Source organism: Chrysemys picta, chromosome 2 (assembly GCF_011386835.1).
Source record: "Chrysemys picta bellii isolate R12L10 chromosome 2, ASM1138683v2, whole genome shotgun sequence".
Taxonomy (NCBI): Eukaryota; Metazoa; Chordata; order Testudines; family Emydidae; genus Chrysemys; species Chrysemys picta.
The window spans coordinates 98471456-98493870 of NC_088792.1; the positions used below are offsets into that span (position 1 = coordinate 98471456).

At 42.4% G+C, this 22415-nt stretch overlaps 1 protein-coding gene across 4 annotated transcripts in view; it reads left to right on the forward strand.

The window, feature by feature from the left end:
* HECW1 (HECT, C2 and WW domain containing E3 ubiquitin protein ligase 1) overlaps nucleotides 1-22415 on the forward strand; it is a 419038-nt gene that overhangs the window by 221961 nt on the left and 174662 nt on the right. For all 4 annotated transcript variants that reach the window (XM_065583851.1, XM_065583849.1, XM_008169652.4 and 1 more), the window contains one exon: nucleotides 17267-17361. In XM_065583851.1, the coding sequence (XP_065439923.1) occupies nucleotides 17267-17361 (95 nt within the window). The remainder of the gene's footprint in view (nucleotides 1-17266; nucleotides 17362-22415) is intronic.

Sequence of the window (22415 nt, forward strand, 5' to 3'; positions counted from 1 at the left end):
TCCATGGGCCAAATTCCCCCTCTCATTGATGTCAGTATTACACCACAGAGAAGTTTAGTTCTACAAGTTTAAAACTGCAGGGCCAAGATTTTATCTGGGGTAAACAAGTACAACTTCCATGTTTACAAAGGCATTGCACCTATGGAGTTTCACCAGCTTGCAATCTGGCTCAGTGATTTTCTGTGGGAGCTCATCTCTTCCTAGTGGTGTCTCTGTGGGAAGGAAGAATAAAGCCTCTAGTTTTCACAAGACAAAGGAATTACAAGACAAAGGAAGGGAGAGGAAAAAAGTATACCTAAGAAGCATCATTGACACTCAACTCTTACTTAAGGACTAACAGATCTAGGTGAGCAAACACAATTAATTATGAGTGTTTCAGTGGGGAAAAAAGAGAATTGCTTGCTACCGCATAGACTTGAAGGTTTATTTCCCTCTGGTTAATTAATGCTAATAGGAGTTACCCAGGTAAATCTCCAGTGTATTGAGAAGAGAATAGTCCTCTAAGAATGCAGTTTTCTACTTGGTGGTTAGGAAAAGAATGAATAATCGAACTCTAGGGAATTCCTGTCATTTGATAATTACAGTGCAGAGTTACTTTTTTATTCACTGGTGCTTGTATTTAATAATGTAGTAGGTATTTAATGATGGAATTAAAATATTTCAGTTTGTTGCCATTTATAGTGGCAAAGCAGCAGGATGGCAATGTGGAGAGGACCATATGATGCCACAAATGCCAAAGGTGGACCTGAGGCCAGGTCCATGAGACCAAAGTTCTATAGACCTCATTCTCCACTACTTTGCACCAACTTTCTGCCGTGTCTCTTCCTTGCTTTCAGTGGAGTTACACTGCCTTAAACTGGAGTAACAGAGTTAATCAGACCTTAAGACTATGTCTCCACCAGAAAATGTGGCAGACTTAGAGGTATTTTGAGTACTAGTCGGAAGGAACCCTGAGAAGAAAATAGAGGCTTACACCCTTCTTTTGAGCCTTAAGCATTGCACTAAGGTTTGGTAATTCTCAGTACAGTCTCTCTGTCAGTAACCCTTAAGATATGTACCTAGGGTATTTGCACCTGTCTTGTCTGCCAGGCCTAGTAAAGAACTTTCCTTCATTTACCTGGAGGCAGAGCCTGGAAAGCCCAGAGTTTGAAGCACCTACAACACTTACCCTCAAACTCTTGCTACACAGACAATATTAGCAAGTATCTAAAAGTGTATCCCAACACCAGTCAGTGTTACTCTGCAGTGGTGGTCAGTACAGTGTGTTAAGGAGAGGAACAATCATCAGCCCTAATGTGATCTGTGATCGTTAGTAATTTCCCATCTCCTTTGATTTGCATTACAGTATTTGTAATATGATAGCAGTGAACAGTCTTTGTTGTGTGAAAACATAATGTGCACATCTCTTAATCATCCAGAATCACATTCAACTTTGATCATAAAAAATAACAGCAACAGAGAACAGTATGGTAGTGTAATGGGTAATTGGGAGAGAACTTAAGCATTTGGAGCCTACATCTAACCATGTCTTGAATTCTCAGACTACACAGTTCCAACACAGCCTTCTTCTCAAATTGACCATTCCTTTCATTGTTGTCATGGAAATATTAGGCTAAAAATATCCTGAGATGTGCAGCTGAGATAAGAAACCTGTGCATATTGATTCTGAAGTGTGACAAATATATTTAAAAAAAACCCCACTGTGATATAATGAATAATAGAGCTAACTTTCTTGTATTTTTTGCTTTTCTTTTCAAAAGCAAAGAATTTCTTATTGATAATATTGACACCTTGTTGCACAAGACTTTAATTACAAAACCCCCTGCAATGAAATGTAATATAGAGTTTAGTGACTGTAACTAATTCCCAGTAGGAACTACATGGTGTATTTTTACACTACACATTATGATTACAAAACACAAGAAAATGTTTAAGTATTTTGCTGCCACCAAAGTGTGGTAGGCACTTGAAAAAAATGAACAGACATGGCCCCTGGTCCAAAGAATTTATAATCTAATTTGAAAATTGATGTAACAAATGACGTAACAAACAATATGGAGGTGGTGGAGTGAGAAAGGATGAAGGGGGACCATCATAAGGTCAGATGGTTAGTCAATTGTGGCAAGTATACATCTTGAAAAGGAGACTATTAAAAACAAGTACTGACTCTCAGGGACATTTTTTGTTCCTATCCAAAACTCATTCAATCATGCCTTTTACAGTTAAATGATCAAAGGACCAGACTAGGAGATTATAACAGGAAAGGTAGGATTGAGTCTTGGACTACACATCTGTAGGAGAACAGGATTAAGAACCCTCTTTAAATCCTTGCTGGGGCTACTGGAGCCTTGGGTGGGCAGGGGTAAGCAGGTGCTGTGTACCTGCTTTTGCTCCCTCTCAGAGCAGGTGGGCAGGGAATAGATAATGTTGATTCCCCCAGTACATCAGCCAGCACGGGGGTGTCATAATTTGTTGCTGTTATAGCATTTCTAGCAGCAAGTCATATCTTCACCCCTCTTTCCAGAGTGAGAGGAAGCAAAAGGGAATTGTGACTCAAAGGTGTATCTCTGAGGCACAGGACCTCCTAGGGCTGCTCCTGAAGTGGGGCAGCTGATGCGCCCACCATTGGCCAGGGTTGTGCCTAAAGGTTGTATATGTATATTTTTAATTGTGGTTTTAAGCCTATTGTAGCACTGGTAGAAGTGAAGAGGGACTGCACAGTGGCTGCAGCTCTAGGAGGCATTGAGCTTGAGGTAGACACTATACCTGGGGGAGCCAGAAGGATCCTTATCAATATAACAACATGCCGAGTGCATGCACTGTCTGTCTGGATCTTCATCATGGGGGAGTAAAGAGAGGACAGATCTAAGGCTCTACCTTTTCCCAACCCCTCCTTTTGGGGGTTTCTCTCTCTGTTGGCCATCTAAGGGTTTTATTTAGTTAGTTGATTTTATTTTTACTGTCACTGTAGTATCTGAGCGCCCACTGTAGCACCTCTGGTAGCATTCAAAGCAAAGCATAACGCTTGTCTTTTTGGCAAGTGCCAAATTCTGCCCTCATTTACTACAGTGTGTGTCTGGAATGGCTGCACAGAATTACTTTGAATACAAATTGGTTTAACTAAGAGAAGCTGGCTGCAAGTCTTTGCTGGAACATTCTGAATTAACCCTTTGATACAAATTCCTGCACATGATGATTCTCAGTGGAATTACTCTAACTAGTGTAACACAGCGGAATTTGGCCCTGATTCATTGAAATATCTTGTATTTAATTTATCTGCATATCTTGCTGGCTGCGTAAATTGGATAGTCATTTCTGGTGTATTTGAAGGGATGTAATCTACTCAATTTAACAACAACAAAACAAAAGTAGTTTCATGACCTTCACCTGCCACTGAAACTCTTACCAATTTTAGTGATTTTACAATTACTGTATTTTTTTAAAGCCTATTTTTCCATGTTATGAGTAAGACCTACATAACCCAGGAAATTGACTAACCTAACTGTGCAGGAGAGATAGTGGAACAGATTACACACAAAGTGCTGTGTTAAATCAACACAATGAACAAACAGAAATGCAAAGATTTTTTTCCTCTCTAAACTCCTTCAGTTATTGTAACCTTAGGAATTACTTGTGACAAAGTAGGTAAACAATTTCCAGACAGAAGAGTTAGTTTAAATTTAATCTGCTTTAATTGTTTCATTTTGTAAGGTGCGTCACTTCATCTGTTGTCACAAGTAGATTAAATTGGTTTAGGTTTTGTCTTGTACAGTGTTTCATGGAGTTTAGGGGAGTACTTAGGATCATTGAGCCAAGTTTGGGCTTGGTTTCCAGTTATTATCTAGTCAACTATCACACAATTACAAATGCTCTGCTGACTTCATTTTTCCAGAAAATAAATTGCCTGCTCAGTGATGCTGACAGTGAAGAACTCATAGTTAAGCTGATTTACATAAGAAACATTACACGCCTATTGGCAATAGAATTTCATTAAACTCGGGATTTCAGCACAGCCCTTGTAGTTTGCTCTTTGTAATGAATTAAATGTCTCTCTCGAGTTGATTACTGAAAAAAAAGTTTTCATGCCTGTCAACACTCTGCGCTGCATTGAGTAAAGGGAGAAGAATAGCTAGATATCACTGAAGAGTTTGAATTTAAATAAATAAATAGAATTCTTACTTGTTTGAGGCCAGATTCTGCCATCCTATCTGATGCTGAGTGAATAGTTCCATTTATTTCAGTGGAATAAGGTATTATTCAGTGTCAGCAAGGGTAGCTGAACCTGGGTCCTTTTCATCTTCAGATTTCAGCTAATAATTCTGGGAATTATTCTGCTAAATTTCTGGGAAACAAACGACTCAGAACAGGCTAGATTCCAATACCTTTATTCACGTTCCTCCACAAAATGTCCTGACATAAAGGTCTCGGAATCTGCCCCAATGTAAATAATTAGTTCTGCTCTTATTTATACATGGGTTAAAAGTCTTTCTGTTTAAAGAGATGTCTGCATCCTTAATATTTGTGAAAGGTGCCAGATAGACAGCAGAATTTCCCTACTTATCCTACTTATCCACCAAGCAGAAACCAGCAGTGCAAGTTACACCTCACTCATCCCTGCCTCACCTTACTTGTGAAACTAGGTGCCAAATACAATGTTTGGGTTTTGTGAACTATCCACTAGAAACTGAACTGAAGCAACTTTCATCTTTCCTATGGTTCACTGATGCGGGCTTGTCTACACAGCAAGTTACTGCGCAGCAAGCCAGGATGTGAATCTACAGTGCACCAGTTTGCCAGGCAGTAATGTCCTGTGTGGACACTGCCACAGTGCAGTGAAAGTCCTGGTGTGTGGCTTAGGGCATGGCTACACTTGCAGATGTAGAGTGCTGTGAGTTAGACCAGCCCTCAGAGAGCACAGTAGGGAAAGCGCTGCCATGTGTTCACACTGCCAGCTGCAAGCGTACTGGCATGGCCACATTTGCAGCACTTGCAGAGGCATTGGGAGTGGTGCATTAGGGCAGCTATCCCACAAAGCATCTCTTCCCATTCTGGCGCTGTGGCTTGTGGGAAGGGGGTGAGGGGGCACGGGGCATTCTGGGTCCTGTCCCAACGCCCCATGATGCATTGCTTCACATCCCAGCAATCCCTGTGTTTCCGTCCACATTTGGTGCCATCTTTCAATGTTTTTTGTACTGCGTGCTCTGTCTTCTCTTTCGGTCTGCGGGAATGGATCCCAAACTGCTGAGGAATATGCTGATGGGTCTCACCAGCATGTCACAAATGGCAGTCGAGTTACTCCTTAAGCTACAAACTGACAGTGAGGAGTCAGACGATGGTGTCGACTCACATAACGCTTACGACACGAGATTGCTTGTGGCATTCACGGACATGCTCACCGCAGTGGATCGCCACTTTTGGGCTCGGCAAACAAGCACTGAGTGGTGGGATTACATCGTCATGCACATCTGGGATGACGAGCAGTGGCTGCAGAACTTTCGCATGAGAAAAGCCACTTTCATGGGAACTGTGTGCTGAGCTCGCCCCCCTCCTGCAGCACAAGAATACGAGATTGAGAGCTGCCCTGCCGGTGGAGAAGCAGGTGGCTATTACAATCTGGAAGCTGGCAACTCCAGACAGCTACTGATCGGTCGCTAACCAGTTTGGAGTGGGAAAGTCAACTGTTGGAATCGTGTTGATGCAAGTTTGCAGCGCCCTTAATCACATCCAGCTCAGAAGAACCATGACTCCAGGTAACATGCAGGACATTGTGGATGGCTTTGCACAAATGGGTTTTCCTAACTGCGGAGGGGCTATAGATGGGACACATATTCTAATTCTGGCACCAGCCCACCTAGCCTCCAAGTACATAAATTGGAAGGGGTATTTCTCTATGACGCTTGTGGATCACCATGGGGTTTCATTGACATTAATGCAGGCTTGTCCGGAAAGGTGCACGACGCACACATCTTTTGGAACACAGGCCTGTTCAGGAAGCTGCAAGCTGGGACTTTCTGCCTAGACCAGAAGATCACCGTAGAGGAAGTCAAAATGCCCATTGTGATCTTTGGAGACCCCGCTTACCCTTTAATGCCATGGCTCATGAAACCCTACACAGGGAGCCTTGACAGCAGCCAGGAATGGTTCAACTACAGGCTGAGCAGGTGCTGAAAGACTTTTTGATTTTCATTAAGGGACTGCTGCCTTACTTCATGCAGCATGTCCTCTTTGCTTCTACGTGGCCACTTCCTGATTCTTTGGAGTCTTTCAGCTGTTGATAACAAGGACGGCTGGTATCTCACGGTTGCATCTGTAAAGCCAAAATGCAACACTTAACGGAGGCAGCATTGTTCACACCAGACAGAGCAATGATTTGGCCATACTTCAAGACAAGCACAGTTTACACAATAGCAGAAATTGGCCGTCCCAAAGCGAGCTCACATAACCTACAGGAGCCCCAAAATGGTGAGTAAGCACAGGGGCAAAGGGGACTGATTGTTTCATGGCCGTACTGTCCTCTGGGGTTCTGTGCCTTGGGGAGAGCCAACAGCTGCAGGGGGCACCTGTACTGAACACTTTCCCCACATTTTCTACAGGATGAGTTTATCCTGGAAGATATCCGGCTGCTGAGGGTGACCTGGGAAGCAAGGGACTCATAGACTCATAGACTCATAGACTTTAAGGTCAGAAGGGACCATTATGATCATCTGGTCTGACCCCCTGCACGCTGCAGGCCATAAAACCGTCCCCGCCCCTTCCCTGGACTCTGCTGCTGAAGTCCCCAATCCTGTTATTAGTGACCTCAATCGGCAGAGACCCTCCTGCTAGAGATCCCTGCCCCATGCTGCGGAGGAAGGCGAAAAACCTCCAGCGGCTCAGCCAATCTGCCCTGGAGGAAAATTCCTTCCCGACCCCAAATATGGCGATCAGTAAGACCCCGAGCATATAGGCAAGAGTCTCCATCCTAACCCCTTTTAGCCATTATGCTATTTACCTACCATTGCTTGGTTTTCCTTGACAACTATGTTTTACCATTAAACCATTCCCTCCATAAACTTATCTAACTTAATCTTAAAGCCAGACAAATCCCTCGCCCCCACCGTTTCCCTCGGAAGGCCGTTCCAATATTTCACCCCTCTAACGGTCAGAAACCTTCGTCTAATTTCAAGCCTGAACTTCCCCACGGCCAGTTTATATCCATTCGTTCTCGTGTCCACGTTAGTACTAAGCTGGAATAAATCATCTCCCTCCCTTGTATTAATCCCTCTAATATATTTAAAGATAGCAATCATATCCCCCCTCAGCCTTCGCTTTGTCAGACTAAACAACCCAAGCTCCTCTAGTCTCCTTTCAGGGAAGGGAGGGTCTTCTACTACTATGCGGCTTCCACCCTGGCTCATATGCAGTTTGCCTATGTGCAGCAATGGTCCCCCCACCCCTCACGGCACAGTGGCTTGGACATGTTAGCCTTACTGGGTCAAGGAGCACAGTAGCTCTGCCAAGGAAACTGTGCAAGTGGATTGCCCAGCTTCTGCATGAGACCTTTGAAGAGATCACTGAGACCGATTACCGCGATGTGAGAGAGCACATCAGTGCCCCATTTCGCATCTAGGCATGCATGCAGCCCTAACCCTCCTCGTCCCAAGAGCCCGCACCGAACAACTTCCTTCCCAAAATAAAAGCCGCTTATCGGGCATCACCTGTGGTGTTTGTTCTTCCCCAAGCACCGTCTACTGCGACTGGCTACCTTCCTCCTGGCTTGAGAACAGCTCCTGGATGCATGCATCTAGGAATGCCGGGCTGTCTTCCTCCTCCTCAGCACCCTCGCACCCGCTTTCCTCCTCCTCCTGCCTTGTTGAACTGGGCTCTGAAGTGTCCATGATGGTCTTCGGAGTGGAGGTGTGGTTGTCCCCAAGTATTGCTTCCAGCTCTTTGTAAAAATGACAGGTCGCAAGGGCAGCATTGGAGCGGAGGTTTGCCTCATGGGCTTTGTGGAAGGCATTCTGCAGCTCCTTCACTTTAACCCTGCACTGCAGTGCATCCCGGTCATGGCCCCTTTCTATCATGTCCCTTGATATCTGCCTGAAGGTATCATAATTCCTGCAGCTGGGACTGGACAGCTTCCTTCCCCCAAACACTGATGAGGTCCAGCACCTCACCATTGCTCCATACTTGGGATTGCCTGGCATGTGGAGGCATGGTCACCTGGAAAGATTTGCTGAAAGCACTCCACGCCTGGCTGAGCAAACAGGAAGGGGATTTTCAAAATTCCTAGAGAATTTAAAGGGTGGGTCCGACGATTGATCACCTGAGGGCAGGGCATGACCAGTGATGACCATAATGGCTAGAACAGGCATTGTGGGACACTTCTGGAGGCCGATCAGAGCCTATTAATAGACCAGGGCGTCCATACTGGCGCCGTGGCACTCCAGCCGGAGCACAGCAAGTGTTATGCTTCTCGTCAAGGTGGATTACCAGGAGCGCTCCAGCCGTGGAGTCTGGGCACTCTATGTGACTTGCCAGTGTGGACACGTCATGAGTTAGGGCGCCCGGGTCTGCTTTAATGCGCTCTAACTCGCAAGTGTAGCCAAGCCCTTAGTGACTGCACTTTCAAGTAGGAGTACCCCAGACTGCACTCTGGGATTGTCATGCTGTAGCAGTATCCACATGGGATGTTACTAGACAGCAAGTTGGTGCACTGTACATACATACCCCAGTTAGCCACACAGTAACTCATTGTGTAAACAAGCCCTGAGGTATTAACAACTATTAGTCCCTACCATCCTGAACTGAATATGAACCAGCAACCTACTCCACATCCCACAATTGCATGTTACCTAACCACTCACTAACTTGTGTTGTATTTCTATCAATACACATTCTGTAATTATCCCCATTTGAACCACCTGTCGACATTGTAGAGAAGAGAAATAATGAATCTCAATTAATTTCCTGTTAGCACACTGATGAGTCTCAAAGTCGTCATGATTTGTCGAAGATGGCTTATATGAGAGACAACATGACCCAGTAGATAGGGCACTGAATTGGGACTCAGGAATGCTTGCTTTAGTTTCTGGTTGGTTCTTTTATTATCTTGTTGGTGATAGGAAAGGAAGAGGCTTCCTGTGCATTTTCAGCTTTTCAGCATACATGTGGAAGGGCAACAAGAGTCTAGCATTCTAGTAATTTATTAATAATAAATATTCGCTAGAGCTGGGCAGGCAATAGTTTTCCTGTTCTAAAAGAGTTTTTGACATTTTGAAAAATTTTCTATCCCAAATCATGGGGGGCGGGGAGGGAGAGCTCAGTGGTTTGAGCATTGGCCTGCTAAACCCAGGGGTGTGAGTTCAATCCTTGAGGGGGGCATTTAGGGATCTGGGGCAAAAATCTGTCTGGGGATTGGTCCTGCTTTGAGCAGGGGGTTGGACTAGATGACCTCCTGAGGTCCCTTCCAATCCTGATATTCTATGATGACAGGTAAAAATCTCTCAAAATTTCACTAAGCAATCAAAATTAAAAAAACAAATTGAACTGAGTCAATCAAAATGTTTCATAATAACTTCAAAATGCTTTGCTTTAATTTCAGCCTTTTTAATTTCTATTTTTTATATTTTTTACTATACTCTAACATACATTTCAAAATAAAAAGTAATTTTTACCTGAAAATTGAACTTTTTTGTTTTAAAAAATGTCAAAAGACCACATTTCAACTATTTCAAAACTTTTTTTTTGCAAAATGTTTTGTCAAAACCAACCCTTTCCCACACACAGTTTTGTAAAAAAAACTCCCAAATGGATATAATAATCAGTCTGTGAATCTTAAAGACTATATCACAATGCATACAGAAAGAAAAAAACACCTTTCTTGTGCCACCTTAATTCTGGCATTTCCTAACTTCCGAGTGCTTGACTTTGCAATCCTAATATTTTGTTAATGTGACTTTGTGTGTATGTGTGCACATGTGTAATTTCCTAGGTTTTTAAAAGAGAAGACTGAAATCAGAAATTCCATCATGCAGCATTATATTGACACCCATGTGGTTCATCATCAGCGTTGGAACCTTTAGATCCAGCACACAGACCTATGTCACTTCAGCTACCAAAGAAACTGATAGCAGGTGTAGGTGTTTGTTCTCCGTGGACCAGAATTAGAGGGGGATGGGAAACTTTGCCAGTCAGTTTCAAAGATATTTGCTGACAGTAGAGGAATGGCGAGACTCAGGAATCTTAGGGATCCACTACAAGCTGCTGAGGGAGTGTGCTCTAGTGGGTGGAGACTCTTCTGCTCATTCCACCCAAGCATGACCCATTGTGGTGTGTCCACCTCCAACCTGGACCTGTCTCAGTCCTGTCTCTTCCCCACGCCTCATTCCTTGTCCCAGCACCATTCTCCTCAGCTAGCCAGTGCTAGTCTCAACTTCACAGGCTTCTCGTCCCAGTCATCTCTCTCCTTGTTCCTAGTCTTTTTGCCTAGCCAGGCCCAATTCTCTCCTCTCCACTGTTCTTCTGATCTGTGTCTCTCCCTCACCGTAGCCTACAGTCACTCCTCCCATCCATGCTCCCTGTCTCCAGTGGCTCCCAGTTCCAATCTCTCTCGCTGGCCTCCTCCTCCAATCTTTCCAATCCTACTTTCCCTTTGCGGCTCCTCATCACAATCTCTTTGCCCAGGCAGCACTAGTTCTGCCCCTGGTACCCCTGCTCCTCATCAGATCCTTCTCCCTTCTGATTACTCCACTCTGTGGTCAAGTGTCCTTATAAACACACTATTTGGTCTCAGTTCCTTTTGTTTACTGCCAGTTTCATAGGTATTTTGCTACCTTGATATCATAAGCATGCTTGATTGGAAACAGTAGCCTTACTTCTTCACTTTATCACTTAAATTAAAAGAAGTCAATATGAATGCAACCCCCTTTTTTTTCCTAAGTGGGTTGCCCATGCGATAAAATCTGTAGTTGAAATTTACAGCATTTTGTCCAAAGCTGTATCACTTATAATTTACTTCCCTGTTGTATACATTATAATTATAATATTAGATTCCATCAAGTCCTCCATTTTACTAGTGTATCTTGCACATCATAATATCAGAGTTTGATATTAATTTAATACGATTTTTTCTTCATTTCATTCACAGATGGGGGGGAGGGAATGGAAATTTCTTTAGCTGCACCAGCAGCACAGTTGCAAAAGGCTGCAGCAACTCTCAGTTACCTGAGACTATTGAAGAAATTTAGCCATTAGATCTTGAGTTTTTATTCTCTTAGCCCTTTGTTTTTTTATCTTTTTCAAAGACTTTGATGTCTGAGCAGTTCTTAAATAGTAACAGCTCATCATTTTAGAGCCTTAGTTACTGCACAGTTCCAACTGTAATGATCATTGGCAATGACTGCTGTAATTAAAGGCCATACTACGGTAACCTGATCAAACTATAATATCACAAGGTTGTGTACTGTACTGATTTTATAGGACTTCTACAGTGAATTGATTTTGTCATAAAACAGTTGTTTTCCTTCAGTTTTGTATCTCTGATTAGGTTCAATCCCTCCCCTCTCCCCACACTTCCCAGGGACAGCCTATTTATCATCACTTTTGATACCATTAATATTTTATACAACAACATAATCTGTCCAACAACAGCCACAACACTTCTTTTGGTAAGAGATTAAATTGTTCATCAATGACTAGTTTTTAGATGCTGCCCTTTTTCCCCTCTCTCTGGCAGGTGCTATATGTTCAGAAATGCTTAGAAATGCTGCTGCTTAACTGAAACAGAAAATGTCATTGGAGTAAATGGCAGTCAGATTGTTGAAGTGTCTCATGTCTATCAAACTTCCCTGTCAAGCAGGAATGAAAACACCAAATAGTAAAGCACAGTGAGATTCCCTGTCTCCCTGCAGAATACTGCTGCTTAGTCATTCCTAGCAATTGAGTTTAGGAGGTTTCGTAATCTAGTAGGGGAAACCGGATTAATCTTGGCAACATTATTTTTTATATCCAAGAGAATAAATCTGCTCTTCTAGTGGAAGTTAAGCTTCTGAAGTCAGGATGACCTTTGAGCAAGAGAAGAATAGAGGATTATAAAAATGAGTGAAATTCTGAGGGAAGAAAAAGAGGCAAGCTTAACAAATAAAACTAAAGGAATGAATGAAGACAACAAGGAAAGATGATATTTTAAAGGGAAGGGACATTAAATTATACCCTTGGGAACAATCCTACTCTGGCAGGATAGTGGTGATGGTGGTGGGGACTACGTGACCTGACAGATCTTTCCCATCTCTAATGTCTTGTCCTTCCCTGATACTGAAGTTAGGTTTACTGGCCTCTAATTGAAAGATTGCCTATGAAGCCTTTTTTTAAAATCGGTGTTACATGAGCTATCCTCTAGTCATCTGGTACAGAAGCTGATTTAAGTGATAGGTTACACACCACAATTATTAGTTCTTCAATTTCGTATTTGAGTTCCTTCTGAACTCTTGTGTGAATACCATCTGGTCCGGGTGACTTATTACTGTTTAATTTATCAATTTGTTTCAAAACCTTCTCCATCTGAGAGATTTCCTCAAATTTGTCATCTAAAAAGAATGGCTCAGGTGTGGGAATCTCCCTCAAATCCTTTACAGTGAAGACTGATGCAAAGAATTCATTTAGTTTCTCTGCAATGGCCTTATCTTCCATGAGTGATCTTTTAGCATCTCGATCATCCAGTGGCTCCACTGATTGTTTAGCAGGCTTCCTGCTTCTGATGTACTGTACTTAAAAAAAAATGTTGTTAGTATTTGAGTCTTTGGCTAGTTGCTCTTCAAATTCTTTTTTGGCCTGCCTAATTATACGTATACAGTTCCTTTTAAGCCTGACAGTGTCTCTTTAATTTTTTGACAGAATCCTCGATGTATATGGTAACTGACTGCCTACTAAATGTAATGCTAGGTAACCAAAGCCAGGTTCCCTGCCATGAAAGCCTGATCATACTCATACAAACTACTGGAGAAAATTATTTTTCATGAGCTAATAGAAAACGTTTATTTATTCTACCTCTAGATGTTCCATACAAATTGTATGTAATAGTCTCCAGGGGAGAGAAAAATCAAAATTTGAATAATTTGTAGAACTGGTATCCTATTTGTATGTGTGGCAGTTCTATTGTGATATTATCAACTTTTGCTGTCTGCTCAGTAAGTAATCAGTTTTACTGCTGAGCTGTTAAAAATCCCGTAGAGAAAATTACAAATTGAGAATTCAGTCTGCATTTGCAGTTCTTCAGGGCGATACACTCAGCCCTACTTTAACACTCTCTAATAAAAACTACTGCTCCCAAATACATCATAAGTGATAGCTCTTCAACATAAATTACTATCTCACTGCTGTTCCAATGATCAAGAGTCAGGGATACTGTGGCAAGTCTATTAACTCTTAAAATTGTCCTATTAAAACTATGGCCTCAATCCTGCATACATGCATATGGTCAATTTTAAGCCCTCCAGTAATGCCTTTGAAGTCACTAAGGTACATATGTGATGTGATCGTTAATTTGAGGGAATTCTGTATGTAGTCAGGGAAGAATGTAAAAAGAGAAGGATGGTCTCCTAGCTATAGTATAGGGGGAGTCAGAAGACCCTGGTAAAGATTTCAAAGTGCCTTTGGGCAGTGGTTCTCAACCAAGGGTACGCATACCCCTGCAGGTGCTCAGAGGTCTTCCAGGAGGTACATCAACTCATCTAGATAATTGTCTAGTTTTACAACAGGCTACATAAAAAGCACTAGCGAAGTCAGTACAAACTAAAATTTCATACAGACAATGACTCGTTTATACTGCTCTATATCCTATACACTGAAATGTAAGTACAATATTTATATTCCAACTGATTTATTTTATAATTACACCTCTACCCCGATATAACGCAACCCAAACACGAATTCGGATATAACACGGTAAAGCAGCGCTCCAGGGGGGCGGGGCTGTGTGCTCTGGCGGATCAAAGCAAGTTCGTTGTAACGCCGTTTCATCTATAATGCAGTAAGATTTTTTGGCTCCCGAGGACAGTGTTATATTGGGGTAGAGGTGTATATGGTAAAAATGAGAAAGTAAGCAATTTTTTGGTAATAGTGTGCTGTGACACTCATGTATTTTTATATATGATTTTGTTAGCAAGTAGTTTTTAAGTGAGGTGAAACTTGGGGTTCCCAAGACACATCAGACTCCTGAAAGGGGGACAGTAGTCTGGAGAGGTTAAAAGCCACTGACTTAGGGCATATCTAGACAGCAAGCAGGATTCTGTGGCAGCGAGCCTCAGAACTCAGGTCTATGCTCTGGCTCACTCTACAGCACTAAAAATAGTTGTGTGGATGTTCAGGCTCGGGCTGGCGCTTGCGGAAAGGAGTGCATTCAGAGCTGGAGCTCCAGCCCAAGCTTAAATATCTACACAGCCAATTTTATTGCCATAGCACAGGTCCAGGCTGTAGACCCAAACTCAGAGACTTGCTGCCGTGGGATCCTCCTTGCTGTGTAGATGTATCTTAAGTGACTTGGGAATCTAAATCCCATTGACTTTTCAATGAGACTTATGGTCTTAAGTGCCTAATTCACTTTTGAAAATGGGATATTTTAGGCTCCTGAATAATTCAGGTGCTTTTGAAAATTTTACTCCTAATTCATTTTTCTGGCTGCACCACAGTCTTTCTGTCGATCAGGCAAGTTAGTTAGGACTAAATTTTCAAAAGTGTCTTCTACTTTTGGTGTCTCGATTTTTTTGGTGCCCAGTTTAAAATACTTAGGACCTAATTTTCAGAGATGCTGAGCAACCACAACTCACAATGTAGTGATCTGTGGCCAGAGTGTCAGATGTTAACATGGCCTGTCTTTTGTCATAACTATATTGCTTTAAACCATTTGGCTACTGGCATACACTGCTGCCTCGGTAGCACTAAAACACTGTCATTTAGGTATTGTTTATTTATATGGGTATTATGGGTATAGCACTCATAACTATGGTATCTTAAAGGAGCATTCCATAGAGGCCCATAGGTGGCAGCAGTTGCTGGCAGCAAGACAGTTAAATGAGGAGGTACCAACAGTCTGGTGCAGAACTGGAATTCCATTTTGCCCCATGTACCTGTGTGCTAGACAGCACTGGCACCATTATATGATGTTTGTGGCATGAGATGTTTCTAGAGCCATTGAATACATCTGTGGTAGAATGATTTCTCTTTGTTCAGGTGAGAAACTGTAATGCTTTGAAAGTGGGTGTCATCTCTATTATAATCACTGCAATCTAAGCATGAAAGAGTCTGCACTCAGAGCATACAGAGCTCCTGACAACTTCAGTGAGGGTCCTGTATACAGAGATGGCAGAATTTGACCCAGAAGTGTGTAAGGCGCTGTACAGAACAAATAGAAAAAAAGGTCTGTTTCCCAAAGAGTTTGCAGTCTAAAGGCCTGATCCTGCAAATACTTGCTACCAGGCACAGTGCTTGCTAATATGAGCAGTTCTATTGATTTCAAAAGTACTGTTCATGGCAGTAAGCACAATGCCTGGTGGTAAGTGCTTGCCGGATTGGGCCAAACAGTCAGAGAAGGAATGAGGTATGATAGGATTTAAGCAGTATGTTATTTTGTTCCCACTTTGGCACCTTGCAGTGTACAAAGCTGTGTACTTATATGGTCCTTAATACCATTGTATCTGAGCATTTAGCACTGCAACTACAACTGTAGAAAGGACTGTGTCAAGTAATTGTTGGAAAAAAGATATTAAGAAAAACTGATCCTGAAAAGCCCATTCCACTAGAGTATGGGGTTGCTGAAGGGCCGAGGATAACCACAGTATTCTCCAGTCCAGTGAAAACATATTTGTAAGGTGCTCATATTGGTATCTATCTGGGTCCAGTGGGAAGACAAGAAAATTTAGCCATCCTTTGGGCTCTAGGATGAGTGGAAGGTACCATTTTCTTGTAATAGATCATGTGATGGATCATACAGCAACCATTAAAAGAGAAGCTGATTTCTTTTCTTCCATGTCTTGATTCAGTAGTCGAGATGGGCTTCTTTTAATTAGTACATTCAGCTGAGAGACAACAAAAATGGAAAGAGTACATTGCTAATCCCTAGAAGATTATCGCTTGCTAATGTTCCTGCCAGTCAGAGGCGCCCACTTTCTAATGTGCCAGAGAGGGGGTTACTCGCTCCCAGCCCTGCCCTAGGCCCTGCCCCCACCCCACCCCTTTCCCAAGGCCCCACCCCCACCCTGCCTCTTCCTGCCCCGTTCCGCTCCCTTCCCTGAGCATGCCCTACCCTCCCTCTTTCCCCCCCAGCACCTCCTGCACACCACAGAACAGCCGATCCATGGTGGGCAGGAGGCGCTGTGATGGAGGGGAAGGGACTGATCGACAGGGCCGTTACCAGGCAGAAGGCTCTGGGGGGAGGGAGAGGCACTGATAGGGGGCTGCCGGTGAGTGCTCAGCACCCACTATTCTTTTTCCGTGGATGCTCCAGCCCAATGGATGCTCCAACCCTATGCTGCCAGTACTAGCAAAGTTCCTAAGCGTCTGATCCAAATCCCATTGAAATCAATGGAAATAGATTAAGAAAAGATATGGCTTAGCACTGTTTGTGAAAAATGCTTTAACATTGTTATACCAGGTCAGACCAGTCATCTGTCTAATCCAGTGACCTATCTCTGACAGTGGCTAGAACCAGAAGAAGTGAGGTTTTTACCCATGAAAGCTTATGCCCAAATAAATCTGTTAGTCTTTAAGGTGCCACCAGACTCCTTGTTGTTTTTGTAGATACAGACTAACACGGCTACCCCCTGATACTTGAGCCTGCTTCAGAGAAATCTTATAATGTACAAATATAATGTGGGCAGGAATAACCTGCCCACAAGTGAAGTTTCTCCCTGACCTCATCAATTAATAGTTGGCTTAGCCCCTGAATCAAGAGGGGTTTACCCCTGTTTTTAGTTTGAGGAAATCCTTATCACATTTTGCAGACTTTAGACATATTTTTACACAACTGGTAACTACTGCTCAGAGGAGGTTGATGATTAATCTCTCGTGTAACATAGGGACCAAATAACTTTTATATCTCATGCAAGACAACATGGGAAACCAGCATTTGAAGCTATCTGCAATATCTTAGCCTGACCATCAGCTGGAGACAAATGGCTTTGATTCATCTGCCCATTAGCCCTCATGAGTGGACATGATGCGTCCCAAGTGTAACAGATTATAAAACTTCTTCCTGGTAATATTTCTAATGTAAAATCATTTTCTTTTTTAGCTGAAACAAAGATCTGCTTCAAATATTACCATGGAGTGAGTGGAGCACTACGTGCTACGACCCCCAGTGTCACGGTGAAAAACAGTTCTGCTCCCGTAAGTTGCTCCAGCCTTTTCTGCTTCTCTGTTATTTATTTCCAGCTATTATTGTGCAATTTATTGCTTTCCTTGCCTGTCCTTTGTATTTTTGTGTTAATTTTGTTTATGACTTTCTGCTCTTAAATTCTCTGGAATATACTAAAGGGATATCAATCCTATGATAGTCCAAGAGGAACTGGAATGTCAGCTAAGTAACATGCCATGGTTTATAAGAGTTAGTAACACACACTATGTAACACACACTCAATTTATAAGAGTTAGTAACAATCAGAGAATGCAGTAGTTCCACAGCCCCTCCTGACTGACTTTATGCTACAGATTTAAAGAAACAGCACACACATCCTTACACATCATGAAGTTTCTTCTTTCAAATGTAATTATAGATTTAAAAAAAACATGATCTGTCTTTTTTTAAATACCAGGGGCTACGCCCTGTGTTCTAGAGGGGGGAATGTCAACCTTTTCCCATCCGGGTCGCAAAAACATCTACTTCAATTTTCTACCATCACCCTATGCCCCAGAATCATTTGTGTTCATATCCCAGGATCCTTTGCAGGCTTAGAGTCAAAAAGACCAACAAGTTGTAACACATCATCTGTTCTTACATTCTTATCTGTTTGTTGAATGGTATGTGACACAATAATGCATAATATGTTCGAAGCATAATAATGGAACAGAATAGCTTAATACTAAGTAGGAGAAAACAACCAAACAAGTTGGACATTGTTTACTTCAATAGCCTTACCATATTGATGCACCCAAATAAAGAGAAAAAAGCATGAGAAAAATGTAATGTGTAGATTCTCCATTACCTGTGAACCTCATACCTCCAGTCACTGCTGAAACCACCACTGTCAGCTCAAACTTCAACCCCATCCCCTGTGTCTTCTATGCCTTTAAATTGGCAATAGCTGCAGCTGAAACTGGAAACTCAAAGAAACCAGCTGTTTGAACTGAAAACACACATACACCTTTCTAGTGCAACTTAACAGACCAGAAAGCTCATTCAGTCTGGAAAGGGTTGGGTTTTTTTAATTTTAAACTAATAGGTTTCTCAGAGTTGTGAAAGAAGTTACAGCCCTCACCCTGTCTACTTCAAAGACAAAGACATTTGGGGCTGGAGCTGGAAATGCTGGTGTCAGCAGAGACTGTGGGGTTGAGGAGCCCAGTGATCCCAGATAGATTAGATCAATAGATCAGTCTAGCTAGTTCTCTCATTTTCAGATAACAGAATTTTTTTTAAAGAAAATGTGGAAAAAGAGAGAAAAGAATTTACCAACATAAGGTTTAAGACATACACTCTTTTAGAAAGATATGCTCATGAAATGGCTTTCAGAAATAACAATTAACTATTCGGGATCTTATCCTCCTGCACTTACTCATCATGGGTTGGAGTGTAACTTTACACCAGCCCCAACTCAGGGGCAGCTCATAGATGCACCACCCAGGAACAGACCAGAGAATGAATTGTGACTCAGAAAGTCAAGTTTTCTTCCCTTCTTGCCCCTCACTTAGCTTACTGCCCATTTTGTATGCAGTCAACTACTCGGGCTGCTAAGTCGCATGTGCTCAGCCAGGAATCATTCTGCTCCCTGTATCTCTAACCCCTCCCTGTCCATTTGTTCACCAGTGAGGTGTATCTGGAGAGTAGCTCCTACTCTCCACGCCATGCTGGAGTCACAATCTGAGCAAGAGGGCACAATCTGCTCTCCTTATTCCCCTGCATGGCCAAGTAAGGACTGTGACTGTCTAGCTTCATATGTAGTCTGACTGAAATCCACCAGACTACTTATACAAGCAAGGACTGATGGGCAGGGCCCTTCCGCTTGGCCAATGAATTAAATTCAGCAGACCAGATTCACCAGTCTGATCCAGTTGCTTTGTGCTGTTCCAGTGTCACAAAGCAGCCAATGAACTAGGCCACAATACAAGTGAACACCCCAATCCTCCTACAGCAGCATGAATGCAGACATTCTGCCCTCATGGAATAGCTAATAGGATCACGGTCTTGTACTCATGTTCTGTTTTGCTTGTGATTTCTGTTCCTGAAGTCCCTGCTCAGGAATTACTCCCTTTGAAGTCAATGGGAGTCTTACCAGCAGTGTGGGCTAGACCCCAAGTGCGGTGTGAGAAACAATCCTAAGCAGAGAAGATTGCCTACCTTATCTGTAAAATAGGTACTAGAGATAGAGTTCTGTGAAAGTCTACTTTCTTTGAAGTCAATGGGAGTTTTGCCATTGATTTCAATGGAGTCACAATTTCACCCTTAGTCTCTGTAGCTCAGCAGGATCCTAGTGTGTCATTGGAGGCTGCTTATTTTAGATGAATAGACTTTTTAAATTTGGCACAGTGTGAAAAGAAGATCACACAAGAGTGTATGACCATCTAAAGGCATTTGGATACAGGTTTCCTTCTGGATACAGTGTTTGCAACTAGCATATTTACATGCTGACTATCCCAAGCAGATTGTCTTAGAGCCTTCCAGGTGGTATTCAGTACAAATGCTGCTGACAGAGTATTTAACCAAAAGTTTTTTTAAAAAAAATCTGATCCCCCAAAGAGGAAGCTGTTGCTATGCTAGTTGGACATCATTACTTCACGTGTCCATTGACTGTACTTTACACTTGGTGACTTCATATTTTTATACTGTGTATGTTTTATTACCTTTGAACTTATCACCTCACACTCCAACCCAGTTATTGTATTTTCCTCTGCTGATTCAGATGCCCTGCAGTTCATCTGCCAATTAAAAGTCCTCCCACTCCCAGGGTGTATCTCCTGTGAGTCACCATGATGAGTCTGAATATCTAGGATCCAAAAGCTATATCCTTTGCCCAATTCACACATAGTGCAAGCTCTACACATGGATTTAGGGCAGCATAAGGACCCCAGTTAGTTGTTTCAGCTTCGATCTGTATAGCTAAACATTTATGCCATGCTCATTATAATAGTATGTGTGAGTTACACTCAGTAGAATAGAACAACTTGGTGATATCTGTAATATTCAGTATGTTGTTGCTGCTGTTTTTTAGTCATAATGCTGTAGCTGTACATCTTTACATCAGGTACCATACTGGAAAAATGGACATTTGTTCTGTCAGTTAATTTTTGCTCTGCTCAGTGATTTAAATAATCATGTTTTTAAAGCCACTCAAGAGCAGTTATTTCAAGCAGCAGGAAAGCTGCATCAGGCTAGTGGCAAAGGCTGAGAATGTGACAACGATTTAACCTAATTATGGGTCTAGCCCCTTTTGCATTAAAATAAACAGGCACCACAATGAACAGCATGCTACACAAAAAAGGAAATCCTTTTCCCTAAGAGTTCACAGTCTGAAGACACAGATTGGATCCATCACAATTAAACAAAAAGTGGTGTATGGATGTATAACCTCAGGATGAATCCACCTCTCCCTTAAACTGGTAGAATTCATTAGGTACATACAAGATACATAGAAACGCTGTTGACCTAACCTCTAGAGCTTTAGTGCCACAGTTCTTGACTGCATAGACCCCTCATGGCATTAGTCAAACACACTTAGCATCAGGGCAGAACCATGTAAACTGGAGCTAACTATTGGGAGAGACCTTCTGAATGTTGTGCTGGTGCAGAACTGCTGCCTCAGCTGTCTTTCCCACGGCAGGGATTACCGTTTGATAAGTTAACTGCCATTTGATGGTGACTGATCATTACTGAGGATTTCCTGCTGTAAATATTTGCATTATTTGCTGTCATGTTGAGTGTGGGCCGTTGATGAACACTAGATAATGAACCGTCCTGTTTCATTTTTTGTGTGCTTTGGAAGACTAAGCTCTAAACCAAGTCTTTATGATAAAGTGAGTTTGCATACATGAAGGGACAAGTTTCTCATTCTTTCCCTTGTTTCATACGCCATTTAAACACTCTTTTCATTCTTCTTCATGTCTTATTGTATAAGATGTGAGTTCCCTTAATAATAAAACCAATTAATAATAGTTACCTCTTCTACAGTCCTTTTCAAAGCACTTTACAAAGGAGAGCAGTATCATTTTACAGATGGGGAAATTGAGGCAAAAAGAAGTGGAAGTGACTTTGGAGCACAGGTTTAAAATTCAAAATGACCTTGCCAAATTGGAGAATTGGACTGAATTGAACAAGATGAAACTCAGTAAAGACAAGTATGAAGTACTTCATTTAGGAAGGAAAAATCAAATGCACAACTACAAAGTGGGGAATAACTGGCTAGGTGGTAGTGCTGCTGAAAAGGATCTAAGGGTTATAATGGATACAAATTGAATATGAGTCATCAATATGAGGGAGCTACAAAAAAGGCTAATATGATTCTGTGGTATATTAACAGGAGTATTATATGAAGACACATGAGGTAATTGTCCCAGCTGGAGTACTATATTCAATTCTGGGCACCAGAATTTAGGAAGGATGTGGGCAAATTGTAAAGAGTCCAGAGGAGAGCAACAAAAATGAGAAAAGATTTAGAAGAGTTGACTTTTGAAGAAAGGTTGAAAAAACAGGGCATGTTTAGTCTTGAGAAAAGAAGACTCGGAGGGCTGCCTGATAACAGTCTTCCAATATGTTAAGGGATGTGATAAAGAGGATGGTGGTCAATTGTTCTTGTCCACTGAAGGTAGGACAAGTGATGGGCTTAATCTGCAGCAAGGGAGATTGAGGTTAGATATTAGGAAAATCTTTCTAACTCTAAAGGCTCGTCTACACTACCAAGTTTTGTTGACAAAACTTAAGTCAACGCCCAAAAGTCGACAAAACAAAAATCACCAAAGGGTGTTCAGACTTGCTGCCTCTGTCGACAGATCATGTCCACATTGGGGACACCATCATCGACAGGGTGAGCAATGCACCGTGGGTATGTATCCCACAGTGCAGTGTTATGGGAAGGAAGAGCTGATTGCTGCGCATCTTGGGACTGGTCTCCAAGTTCTCCCACAGCCCCCTCAGTGCTGAGAGCAGCATCATGAGTAGCTCTGTGAGCTCTCCGTGCTGAGGAATGGCAAAGCAGCACAGCAGTCTGTCCCCCTCCCCCTGCAGCAGCAGCAGT